This window comes from Rhinolophus ferrumequinum, chromosome 14 (assembly GCF_004115265.2).
Source record: "Rhinolophus ferrumequinum isolate MPI-CBG mRhiFer1 chromosome 14, mRhiFer1_v1.p, whole genome shotgun sequence".
Classification (NCBI taxonomy): Eukaryota; Metazoa; Chordata; class Mammalia; order Chiroptera; family Rhinolophidae; genus Rhinolophus; species Rhinolophus ferrumequinum.
The window spans coordinates 30,323,737-30,337,322 of record NC_046297.1 but is presented as its reverse complement, the minus strand read 5'-3'; the positions used below and the strand labels follow the sequence as shown (position 1 = coordinate 30,337,322).

Genomic DNA, 13,586 nt, shown 5'->3' with positions numbered 1-13,586 from the left:
ATAAAATATCAGAAGGAGAAATTAAGAAAACAATCCCGTTTACAATTGCTTCAAAGACTATAAAACATCTTGGAATAAATTTAACCAAAGAAGTAAAAGACCTGTACTCAGAAAATTATAAGACACTGAAGAGAGAAATTACAGAAGATACAAATAGTTGGAAACATATACTAGGCTCATGGATAGGAACAATTAATATAGCTAAACTGTCCATACTGCCTAAGGTAATATACAGATTTAACACAATTCCTATCAAACTATCAAGGACATTTTTCACAGAAATAGAACATATAATCCTAAAATTCACATGGAACCATAAAAGACCCTGGGTAGCCTCGGCAATCAAGAGAAATGAAAACAAAGTGGGAGTTATAACGATACCTGACATCAAATTATACTACAAGTCTACAGCAATCAAAACAGCATGGTACCGGCATAAAAACAGACACATAGATTAATGGAACAGAATAGAGAGTCCAGAAATAAATCCATGCCTTTATGGTCATTTAATCTACGACAATGGAAGCAAGAATTTATGGTGGGGTAAGGACAGTCTATTCAATAAATGGTGCTGGAAAACCTGAATAGACACATGCAAAAAAATGAAATGGACCACCTCCTTACACCATTTACATAAATAAATGGGACTACAAACCTTTTTCACAGCAAAGGAAACCATCAATAAAACAAATAGGGATCCTACCGAATGAGAGAAGATATTTGCCAAGGATATATCCAATAAGGGGTTAATATCCCAAATTTATAAAAAATTCACACAACGCAACTACAAAAAAAACAAATAACCCAATTAAAAAATGGGCAGAGGACATGAAGAAACATTTTTCTAAAAAGGACAACAGATGGCAGACAGACATGAAAAAATGCTCAACCTCACTAATCATTAGAGAAATGCAAATAAAAACCACAATGAGATACCACCTCATCCCAGTCAATAAATCAACAATAAATCAACAAACTACAAGTGCTGAGAAGGATGTGGAGAAAAGGGAACCCTTGTGCACTGTTCGTGGGATTGCAGATTGGTGCAGCCACTATGGAAAGCAGTATGGAGATATGTCAAAAATCTGAAAATGAACTACCTTATGATCCAGCAATTCCACTCCTAGGCTCTATTCGGAGAAATCCAAAACTCTAATTCAAAACAATGTATGCATCCGTATGTTTACTGCAGTACTATACACAATAACCAAGACATGGAAACAACCGAAATGCCCATTGGTAGATGAATAGATTAAGAAATAGTGGTACATTTATACAATGGAGTATTACGCATCCATAAAGAAGAAAGAAATCTTAACGTTTGCAACAATATTGATGGACCTAGAGAACATTATGTTAAGTGAAATAAGTCAGACAGAGAAAGACAAATACCATATGATCTCACATATATGTGGAATCTAAAGAAAAGAATAAATGAATGAACTAATCAGAAACAGTCTCAGAGACATAGAGGAAAAACTGAGGGTTGCTAGATAGGAGGAGGGGTGGGGAAACAGGGGAAGGTAAGGGGATTAGAAAGCACAGTCGTTAACCACAAGATTGCCACGGGGATACGAAAGTCAATTTGGGGAATGTAATCAATAATGTTGTAAAGATTTTGTAGGGTATCCGATGGACACTTGTCTCATTAGGGAGACCACCTCAGGGATGATGTAGATGTCTGATCACTGCACTGTACACCTGAAGCTGAAGCTGAACAATAATGAATGTCAACTACAATTTACATATATATATACATATATATGTATATGTGTGTGTGTGTGTGTGTGTGTGTGTGTGTGTATATTTATATACGGTTACAAGAAGCGGATTACAGCATGAGGAATAGAGACAGTGGAAATATAATGGCTGCATGCGATCAGAGGGGTGGGGGGATCAGTGGATGGGGACAGGGGTTGTCACTGTATAAGGGATATAAATGATAAATCTTTATTACATCGCATTGTACATTGGTGCACCTGAAACTAATAAAAGAAATGTTAAAAAAAATGATTTTTCGTAGATACAAATTTATTCTAAAATTTATACAGATAAGCACAGGTCTTATAATACTAAAATGATTCTAAAAACAAGACAACAATGGGAGGACTTTATTTAGCATTAATGCTTACTACATAGTTAACAGCACAAAGACAATGGTGTTGGCAGGGGCATAGCTATATAGACCAAAGGAATAGAAGAGAGAACTCAGAAACAGGTCCACACAAAGGCACAAAAACAATTCAGCAGTGACTTGGCAATAATTACATGGATATGACACCAAAAGCACAGGCAACAAGAGAAAAAAATACATACACTAGACTTCATCAAAATAAACAACTTTTGCTTATCAAAGGATACAATAAACAGAGTGAAAAAGGCAACCCATGCAATGGGAGAAACTAATTGCAAATGATGCATCTGATAAGGAATTTGTATCAGAATATACAAAAAAACTCCTACAACAAAAAGTCAAACATTCCAATTAAAACATAGGCAAAGGAGTTGAAAAGATTATTTCTCCAACAAAAATATATAAATAACCAATAAGCACATGAAACGACACTCAAAATTACTAGTCATAAAGGAAAAGCAAATCAAAACCAAAGTCAAGACTCCACTTCATTCCCACTACTATGGCTATTATCGAAAAACAGAAAATAGGACAAAGAGGGTCCAAAATGGCGGATTAGGTAAACGCTATGCCTACTGCATTCCAGGTTCACACCAAAATTACAAATAAGTTACAGAAGAATCAACTTCAAAAATCATCTGAAGACTAACTGAACAGAACACCTATAACTAAGGATATAAAGATGCCACACTGAGACTGGTGGAAGGGGTGGAGACATGAAATGGGTTGACCCAAATAGACAGATAGTGGTTGAACACTGGAGGGACACCTCAGTGGCAGAGATCCCCCTGGAAGGCAGAGGGGTCCCATCCCCACACCGCGATCCCCAGCCCAGGGGACCTGTGCCAAGAAGAGGAGTTCTGCTGAGCTCCTGAATGGCTCAATTGGTTGGAGCGCATCCTCTCAACCACAAGGGTGCCGTTTCGACACTCCCAAGGGATGGTGGGCTGTGCCCCCTGCAACTAGCAACGGCAACTGGACCTGGAGCTGAGCTGCGCCCTCCACAACTAAGATTGAAGGGACAACAACTTGACTTGAAAAAAAAAAAAAAAGTCCAGGAAGTACACACTGTTCCCCAATAAAGACCTGTTCCCCTTCCCCAATAAAATCTTTAAAAAAATAAGAGGAGTTCCCATAACAACGGGCAACGAAAATCAGCGAGGATTCTGTCTGCACATGCCAGTGAGATGGACACCTTCTTGAAGGGCCTGCACACAGATTCACTTGCTTACAAACATTTACCTGGTCTCTGGTAAAGGGGTGGCAACTCGAGAGGCACCAGAGACATATGTGGAAAGGATGAGATGTGTGGATTCAGAGAGAAAGCTGGAGAAACAGCAGCCATTATCTTTGTGTGGAGCCAGACGCACATGTAGCCTACAGAAAGGAGCCATATTTTCTATGTGAACCCTTCCCCAAACGGCGAAATATGAGACCACACTGGTCTGGTAAAATCCTTGCATGTACATCACCACATTGGTTATACCCCAGGTACCCAACCCACAGAACCAGTACTGCATAACCCAGTGCACTCAGCTACAGAGTGAATGGCCCCGTGCCTCAAGCTGTGGAAGCCTTTTACAGCAGTGGACAGCCCACGCCAGACCAGGGAACTTTTGGTGGTGGAGAGTGAGCGACAACCTGCTTCACAGCCTCTCCTGGGCAACTCTCAGAGACCTGCGAGCCCGAGGCAAGCAGTGGCTGGCTGAGGTGTCCTCAGAATGTTTTGATTAGTCACAGGTCAGGCACTGCCCCAAAATAAGCAGTGGCAAGTGAATCTGCATTAAACTTGTAAAAAGCACAGGTCACACATCATGACTCCCTGAGACCCACCCAGTTAGTGATGTATCACTAAAGGCACTCTCAACACGAGATCAACAAATCTGGCCTACACACCTAATTTAGCTCTTTCAATGGCTGCTCCTTACAGGCAGCCCCCAGATAGCAGTAAGCGTAAAAGGCCATGGGCCTTTTGCTAAACTGCCCCAGGCCCAACACTGGTGGCAGCTGGCCTCGGTTCACAACGGGTCCACCCCAAACAACTGCAGGCCCAGCACAGGCAGCAGCCAACCTCATATTGCTTTGTGACTTCTACCAGGTAGCTGCAGGCCAGTAACAGGCAAGGCTGAAATTGGCCTGCACGGGAGCTCCTCCTAAGAGACAACAGAACAACACAGCCATAGGCCAGCTTCAGACCATATCAGAGCACTACCTGGTGAGCCCAACAAGCGGCACATCCAAAAGGTGGTCTCAAGAGGCACAAGAGCCTGTGGGGGAGAATCCACTACTGATGGATCAGCCCACACACAGCAGCTCATATACTGTGGGAGTAGCCAATCATCACAATCAGTCAACTTGGTAGTCAATCCCACCCAATGACACGCCTAAAATAATCAATGCTCCACTACAACAGGAGAACACACATAACACACTCAAGAGACACTCCTGGAACACACGCAACACGCACAGTAGACAGGAAGACTGCACCACTGGACCACACAGAACACATACTATGTAAGACGACCCAGCAAAGACTGAGAGACATAGGAGATCGACCTAATATACAGACGCAAACACAAAGAGGCAGCCAGAATGAGGGAACAAAGAATCATGTCCCAAATAAAAGAACAGGAGAAAATTTGAGATATAGATCTTAATAAAATGGAGGCAACCTACCTACCAAAGACACTTTAAAACACTGGTTATAAGAATGCTTAAGGAATTTAGAAAGAATTCAACAAAGAGCAAGCATAAAGAGGGACATAGAAACCATTTAAAAAAGGTCAGAAATAAAGAATACCTGACTCAACAACAAAGACAAACAATCCAATTAAAAAATGGGTAGAGGACTGAACACACTTCTCCCAAGAAGACATACAAACGACCAACAGATATATGAAAAATGCTCAACTTCACTAGCTATTAGGGAAATGCAAATCAAAACCACAATGAGCTATCACCTCACACCTGTTAGAATGACTATCATCAACAAGACAAATAATGGGAAGTGTTATAGAAACTAAGGAAAAAAAGAACCCTCATATACTGTTGGTGGGAATGTAAACTGGTACGGCCGCTATGGAAAACAGTATGGAGGTTCCTCAAAAAATTAAGAATAGAATTACCATATGACTCAGCAATCCCTGCTTGGTGTCTACCCAAAAAATCTGAAAACATTGATCCATAAAGATGTATGTACTCCGATGTTCATTGCAGCATTATTGACGGAGGCCAAGACATGGAAACAACCAAAGTGTCCTTTGATAGAAGATTGGATAAAGATGTGGTATATATACACAATGGAATATTACTCTGCTCTAAGATGAAATACTGCCATTTGCAACAACATGGATGAATCTTGAGATTACTATGCTAAGCAAAATAAGTCAGACAAATAATTGAGAACCATATAACTTCACTCATATGTGGGATATAGAACTGAAAGCAACAAAGGAACAAGACAAAGAAACAAAAATTCATAGACACAGACAACTGTTTAGTGGTTACCAGAGTGTAAGGGGGAGGGGGATGGTAAAAGAGGGTAAATGGGGTCAAATATATGCTTATGAAAAGAGAACTGACTCTGGGTAGTGAGCACACAATGTGATATATAGACGATGTATTATAGAATTACACACTTGAAATCTATGTAATTTTACTAACCATTGTCACCCCGATAAATTTAATCTAAAAAAAAGGAAATTTTTAAAATCAGTAATCTAAGATTGAAACCCAAATGAAACCCAAAGTAAGCAGGGGGGAAAAAAAGAATACCTGAAATGAAGAACACACTAGAAGGAACCAATGGCTGACTTGATTAAGCAGAGGATCAAATCAGTGAATTACAAGACAACACAGCAGAAAACACCCAATTGGAACAACAAAAAGAAAAAAGAACTAATAAACAAAAAAAACAAAAACAAAATGAAAATAGTTTAAAGGACCTTTAGTACAACACGATTTATATTGTAGGAGTGACAACATTTATATTGTAGGAGTACCAGAAGGAGAACAGAGAGAGCAAGGGATCAAGAACCTATTTGAAGAAATAATATGTTAGAAACTCTCACCAAAGAGGGAATAGAGGGGACATATCTCAACATAATAAAGGCCATATACGACAAACCCACAGTTAATATCATAGTCAATGGGGAAAAGCTAAAAGCATTTGCCTTTAGATCAGGAACAAGACAAAGATGCTCACTGTCACCACTTTTATTCAATATAGTACTGGAAGTCCTAGCCACAAAATCAGACAAGAAAAACATAAATAAATAAAAGGCATCCAAATGGGGAAAAAAACAAGTAAAATTGTCATTATTTGCAGATGACATACTATATAGAGAGAACACCAAAGATTCCACCAAAACACTATTAGAACTGATAAATGAATTTAATAAAGTAGCAAGATACAAAATTAATATTCAGAAATTTGTTGCAGTTTTATACACCAATAACAAAAACAGAAAAAGAAATTAAAAAACAAATCCCATTTACAATTGCATCAAAAAAGAATAAATTTAATCAAGGAAGTGAAAGACCCGTACTCAGAAAATTTTAAGACACTGAATAAGAAATTAAAGACAGAAATAAATGGAAATATATACTATGATCATGGATAGGAAGACAATATAGTTAAAATATCCATACTTCCCAATTCAATCTATAGACTCAATGCAATCCCTACAACATGCCAATGACATTTTTCACAGAACTTGAACAAATAATCCTAAAATTTATCTAAAACTGTAAAAGACCCCAAACAGCCATGGCAACTCTGAGAAAGAAGAAGAAAGTTGGAGTTATCATGCTACCTGATATGAAATTATACAAGGCCATAGTAATCAAAACAGGATAGTATTTTCATAAAAACAAGACACATAGATCAATGGTACAGAAAACACAGCCCAGAAATAAATCCATGTATATATGGTCACCTAATCTATGACAAAGGAAGCAGAAGTTTTCACTGGGGTAAAGACAACAGTCTATTCAATAAATGGTGCTGGGAAAACTGGACAGACACATAAAAATGTGAATGAAACTGGACAACATTCTTACGTCATATACGAGAATAAACTCAAAGTGGATTAAAAACTTAAACTTAAGAGCTGAAAACATAAAACTCCTAGAAGAAAACATAGGAAATAAACTCTCAGACATTTCTCTGAGTAGTATTTTTACTAATATATCTCCTTGGGCAAGGGAAATAAAATAAAAAATAAATAAATGGACTACAAACCTTTTTCACAGGAAAGGAAACCATCAACAAAACAAAAAGACATCCTACCGAATGGGAGAAGATATTTGCCAATGATACATCTGATATCCAAAATCTACGTTTAAAAAAAAACTCACATAACAAAAAATACAAACTATCCAATTAAAAAATCGGCAGATGACCTAACTAGACATTTTTCTCCAGACACACAGATGGTCAATGGACACTTGAAAAGATGCTCAACGTCACTAATTATCAGAGAAATACAAATAAAAACCATAATGAGATATTACTCCCACCTGTCAGGATGCCTACCATCAATAAATCAATAAACAAGTGTTGGTGAGGATGTGGAAAAAAGGAAACCCCTGTGCACCTTTGGTGGGAATGCAAATTGGTGCAGCCACTATGGGAAGCAATATGGAGGGTCTCAAAAAATTGAAAATACAGCTACCTAATGACCCAGGTATTCTACTTCTGAGTATTTATGCAAAGAAATCCAAAATAGTAATTGAAAAAGTATATGCACCCCTATGTTTACTGCAGCGCTGTTCACAATAGCCAATATATGGAAACAACCGAAATTCCCACCAATAGATGACTGGATAAAGAAATACTGGTACATTTATAAAATGGAGTATTTCTCTGCTATAAAACAGAATGAAATCTTTCCATTTGCAACAACAGGGATGGACAAAGAGAATTTTATGCTAAGTGAAATAAGTCAGACTGAGAAAGACAAATACCATGCCACTTATATGTGTAATATAAAGAACAGAATAAACAAAAAAAAACAGACATAGACTCATAGATACAGACAACTGATGGTTGCTAAATAGGAGGGATTTCAGGGGATGGGTGAGGAAGTTGAAGGGATTAGGCAGTATAAATGTGTATTCACAAAATAGTCACAGGGATGTGAAATACAGTATGGGAAATATAGTCAACAATGTTGTAAAAACTATGTATGGCGTCAGATGTGTACTAGACTTATCACAGGAATCACTTAATAAATTATATAAATTTGTAATTTATATAATTTATATAACCACTGTGTTGTATATCTGAAGCCTATAAAAGAATATTGAATGTTAACTTAAAAAAAAATATACATATATGTATATATATATACACACACACATATACATACATACCTATATACATACATATATACATATAATCACAGGATGTAAAGTACAGCATAGGGAGTATAGTAACCAGTATTTTAATAGCTATTTAAGGTGTCAAATGTGTAGTAGACTAGTTGGTGTTATCACCCTGTGAGGTGTGTAAATATCTAATCACTTATGTTGTTTTGTATAACTGAAACTAATTAAATTTAAAAAAAAGAAAAAAAAAAACACAGAAAATAACCCGTACTGGTGGGGATGTGGAGAAATTAGAACCCTCGTGCATTGATGGTGGGAATGTAAAACAGTATAGCTGCTGTGGAAAACAGGCAACTCCTCAAAAAATTCAATATAGAATTACCAAATGATTAAGCAATCCAACTTCTGCATATATACTCCCCCCCAAAAAGAAAGTAGGGACTGCAACGGATATCTGCATGCCCAATTTCCAGCAGCATTACTCACAACAGTCAAAAAGAAGCAACCCAAGTGTCCACTGATGTATGAATGGATAAACAAAATGTAGTATGGTCATACAATGGAATATTATTCAGCCTAAAAAAGGAAAGAAATTTCGACACACATTACAACATAGATGAACCTTAAAACATTATGCTGAATGAAGTTACATGGAAAATTACATATTATGAGTCTGTTTTTATAACCTTGAAATGACAAAATTCGAGATAGAGATAAATCGGTAGTAACTGCAGGAGGAGCGGGGAGAAAGAGAGGTGAATGTGGCTATAAAAGGTTAGCAGGAAGGATCCTTGTGGTGATGGACTATTCACTACCTTGACTGTGGTGGTGCATACAGAGACTTACACATGATAAAATTGCACAGAACTAAATACACACATACAAATATGTGCATAAAAACCTAGCAAAATCTGAATCAGATCAGTAGATTTTATCAATGTCAGTATCCTGGTTGTGCTACTGTACTATATCACCAGCAGAAAATGGATAAAGGACATATGGAATCTCTCTATATTATGTCTCACAACTGTATGAGTCCAAGATTGGCTTAAAAGTTCTAAAAATAAATCTATGTAATTTTACTAACATTGTCACCCCAATAAATTAAAAAAAAAAAGTTCTAAAAGTAAACAGGCAATTCATTTAGATCTATAGTTTTTGAATAAAAAAAGAAAATCAAGTGGAATCAAGCAATACCTTCTTCCATGGATTTAGTAAAGTTACACATAAGTGATGACAATCCCTTTAGACATCCTGCCACAACAGGTAGTTTGGGCTCTCTTACTGTTGATGTCATCTAAAAGGAAAGTTTTATGAAGTTACTGTATAAAAGAAAAATACAACCAAATCTATGGAAACACAATATCATAAAGCATATCATACCTGTGTCTTAAGTTCACCCAGAAAAGCCCGGAACAGTTTTTCTGAATTATTTATCATCTCAGTAGGATGAACTTCCCCTAATACTCCTAGAAGCTCATATATTTTTTCTAAAACTGAAAAATAAGTGTTAAATAAATAAAGGAAAAAATTACATTTAAATAAATTAAATAAACAAAAAATGCATAAATAGGAAAATGAGCACATGAAACTAATATAAAAATGAAATTAAAATTAAAAACAAAGAAAAGGAGAGGATGTTTAGTTCGAAAGTAATTTCACAATAAGGCATGCAAAATATCTAGTTTTATACACTGTAATCTTTCTTGATAACTTTTATGAAAATCTAGTATTATAAACTAAATTATACTTGACATGTGGTATGAGATTTATATTTAAATAAATCATTTTGTAAACATTAAAATTTTTGGAAGCAGAAGTCATCACACATTGTTTTCGTTTGGTTTCATTTTGGCTTATTTTCAGCAAAAAGGATTCATCTGTAAAACATAAATACCTTGGTAGAGAAAAACATTTAAGTTTTATGCTAGTAATTTTTTTAATGTCAATTTGTTAAAATATTTTAAAATAACATTTAAATGCATCTCACCTGTATCTGGTATTCTTGTTTTCAATGCAAGCTCTTCATAGAATTTGCTAAATAATTCTCCAACTCTAAATTCATCCATAAGTCTAGAACTTCTCAAAAGTTGAAGTAACTAAAAGAATACAAATTATCATTGTCTAAAGAGAAAAATAATGAAAAGGCATTATCTACCTAAGTGACTCTGTATACAGCAATGTTCCAGAATCATGTGTCTCTAGGGGATTTATGCTTGGTGTCTCAGGACTCTTATCTAGCCCGATTATTTGGGAGGTAGAAGGTAAGGTGGATGGTGGGAGAAAACAGGGGTTACGAAGGGGAAGAGGTTGTAAACTTAATTTTACTTTCCCAAGAAACCAATAACATGAGTAGAACAATTCTCTTGGACGCACTTAACAACAAGACCCAAAGGAATTCTAAAACAGAGATGCAGCTAAGAGAGAGATACAGGTAAGAGTGAATCCCAGTGACCACTAAAATAAAACATACAGAGCCATCTCCGTAGTACGGTTTTAAAAAAAATCTCAGAGACATAATGAGGTGAATTTTGGCAATTCTCAGTAATTTTAAGAGTAAGGGTAATGAGACTAGGGAGGAGCAGTAAACTTCTTAGTTATTTTTCCCCTTCATTCCCATCACAACCCAAAATTCTTCATTTGCTAACCAGAAGAGTCTGAAAGCAAAATACCAAAGTATTGTTGGGTGATGATTGGAAAATGTGCATCTTATCCACACATTCATGTGATTAGAGCCCATCATCCAATATCTCTCAACCCAAAATTCCCATTTTTTTTTAAGTTATGTTTAATATTTGTACTTAGAAATATTAAATTACCTTAATAAGAAGGTCTAGGGCCGGAATTTTACATTTAGCAGTCTTATCTTTTGTGTAAACACTGGTACAAGTATTCTAGGTTTTAAAAGAAAACATACCAAAATCATCAATGAGATTTTAGTTCTTGTAAGTAAGACTTAACAATAGATAAAACTACATCTCTGAGAGGAGCAATACCAATATATGACCTAGCTATTAAGTAAAATACCTAGCTATTAAAAGTATAACTTTAGCGTATATAAACATACAGATTAAAAATTACTGAAAACATTGATGCAATGAGCAATGATAATATCAACAATAATCACACAAACACAAAGTAAACGGAAACTTCAGCAGGATAAAAAAAAAGTAAAAGTTACTCCTCCTTATATACTTCCCATAGCACTTGTTGCCATATACCAAGAAAGAAAGAATGAAGAATAAAAAAGGTAACTAAAGCAATTCGGAGAAGAATGTCTGGGACTTGATAAGAAAACAGTGTAATCAACCAAGCAGGAGCCTTAGAAGGAGGCAACCTGGCTCCAAGACTGAGGTGCGTTTCTTAACTTCTAAGTCTCATTTGTAAACTCGAGAGATTAAGAAAGTGTTCTTAATCTCTCGAGTTTACAAATGAGACTCACTTAACAGAGACTTGGTAAAAATTAAATGACAAACTGTACATTAAAGAACTTTGTAAACTATGAAATACTCTACAAATGTGACTCCTACCATTAAGATAATGTTACCAAATATTAAGATTCCAATCAAAAAAGATCAGAAGTCAAAAGAGAATAAAATCAAGCCTATTTAAAAAGACTGATAATAATTAAAATACTTTATATGTTAGAGCTACTTAACCAATATGTTAGAGCTCATTTATAAAATAACTTCCTATTAAATTACCTCAAATTGAATACATACTTATTCTTCTTCAACTCTTAGCATCCAAGAACTTTAAGCAAATTTAGGACCAATAAACACAACTTACCTTGAGATATGGCGCTTGTTGAAAGTAAGTCTGAGAAAGAACAACTTCATTTATGATTACTAGTTCTATAGTAAGTTATGAGGGAACCAGTGGAGAGGAGGTTGAAAGAAAATGGGAGGTACAAGAGAGGCAAACTTTTCAGACTGTTATCAAAGAGAACACATGAACTACAGGAAACATGAATCTTACCCAGACGAGAATTCTTTACGATTGTTTTTTAATTACCAGGGGGGTAGGGTGAAAAAGTTGAAAGGATTACAAAGTAAAAACTGATAGTTACAAAATAGTAACAGGGATGTAAAGTATAATACAAGAAACATAATCAATATTGTAATAACTATGTATAATACCAGGTCGGTACTAGACTTATGGTGGGAATCACTTCATAAGTTATATAAATATCTAATTAATACAATATATACCTGAAATTAATAAAATATTGAATGTCAGCTATAATTTAAAAATTTAAAAATTATCATAATAAAATTAAAAAATAAAACTTTTTTAAAGTGTTCTGAAATCTCCCCACAATTCAAAATTCCAATTTATTATGACTTTTAATAAAAGGTCTTATCTATTCCATGTGCAAAAAGTTATCAAAATAGTTATATAAAAGTTATCAAAATAGTTTGACAAGGGCCAAAAAAAAAAGCCCACTTCATTTCTAACACCATCAAGCAAAAATAAACTCCCCAATGAGAAAGACAGAAATAAAATAAAAAATCTAAGTTTAACTTACACCGTAAGTTAAAGTGGATATTGGTATATAATGAGGTATGTTTTTTCCTCCTTACCTTAATATCAAGAGAATAAGGTATAATCCTCTGGCCAATTTTTTCTAAGAAAATACATAAAAATTTTAGGACTTCTTCTCTACAATCACGAAACTATAATAAAAGAAATATACATTGTAGTAAATATGGGTAAGAATAAGTCACTCCAACAAAAATGAATATACAAGAAAAGCAAAATGAAACTCTTCAACTTACTTCATCAATGCCTAGTGATTTCCGAACAAATCCAAGCAAACCAAAATCTTTGGAAAAAACTAAGGAAGTCTGTAATGCTAGACACAAAAAAAATAAAATTAAATTAAAAAAAAATAAAGGTAAGAGAGCTGCCAAAAAGCACTCCATAAACCCACCCTAAAGGGAATGCATGTTTCTCAATTGAGAAAGCTTTATAAGTGACAAAACGCAAACCTAAGGCTGTCGTATTTACACAAGGAAAAGGGGGATATTCTAGATGTTCCACAGAGATGCATGGGTATATCACAACTGTAAATTTGCTAACTTTACATGGCAAATGAAATTAAAGTTGTAAATAGAATTAA

General features: G+C 35.4%; 1 protein-coding gene across 2 annotated transcripts in view; it reads right to left on the bottom strand.

Annotated features, from left to right (window-relative positions):
* PRKDC (protein kinase, DNA-activated, catalytic subunit) overlaps positions 1-13,586 on the bottom strand; it is a 259,605-nt gene that overhangs the window by 244,477 nt on the left and 1,542 nt on the right. For both annotated transcript variants that reach the window (XM_033125784.1, XM_033125783.1), the window contains exons 2-7: positions 13,243-13,319; positions 13,048-13,140; positions 11,284-11,358; positions 10,455-10,563; positions 9,848-9,960; positions 9,662-9,761 (exon numbers count right to left, since the gene is read on the bottom strand). In XM_033125784.1, the coding sequence (XP_032981675.1) occupies positions 9,662-9,761; positions 9,848-9,960; positions 10,455-10,563; positions 11,284-11,358; positions 13,048-13,140; positions 13,243-13,319 (567 nt within the window). The remainder of the gene's footprint in view (positions 1-9,661; positions 9,762-9,847; positions 9,961-10,454; positions 10,564-11,283; positions 11,359-13,047; positions 13,141-13,242; positions 13,320-13,586) is intronic.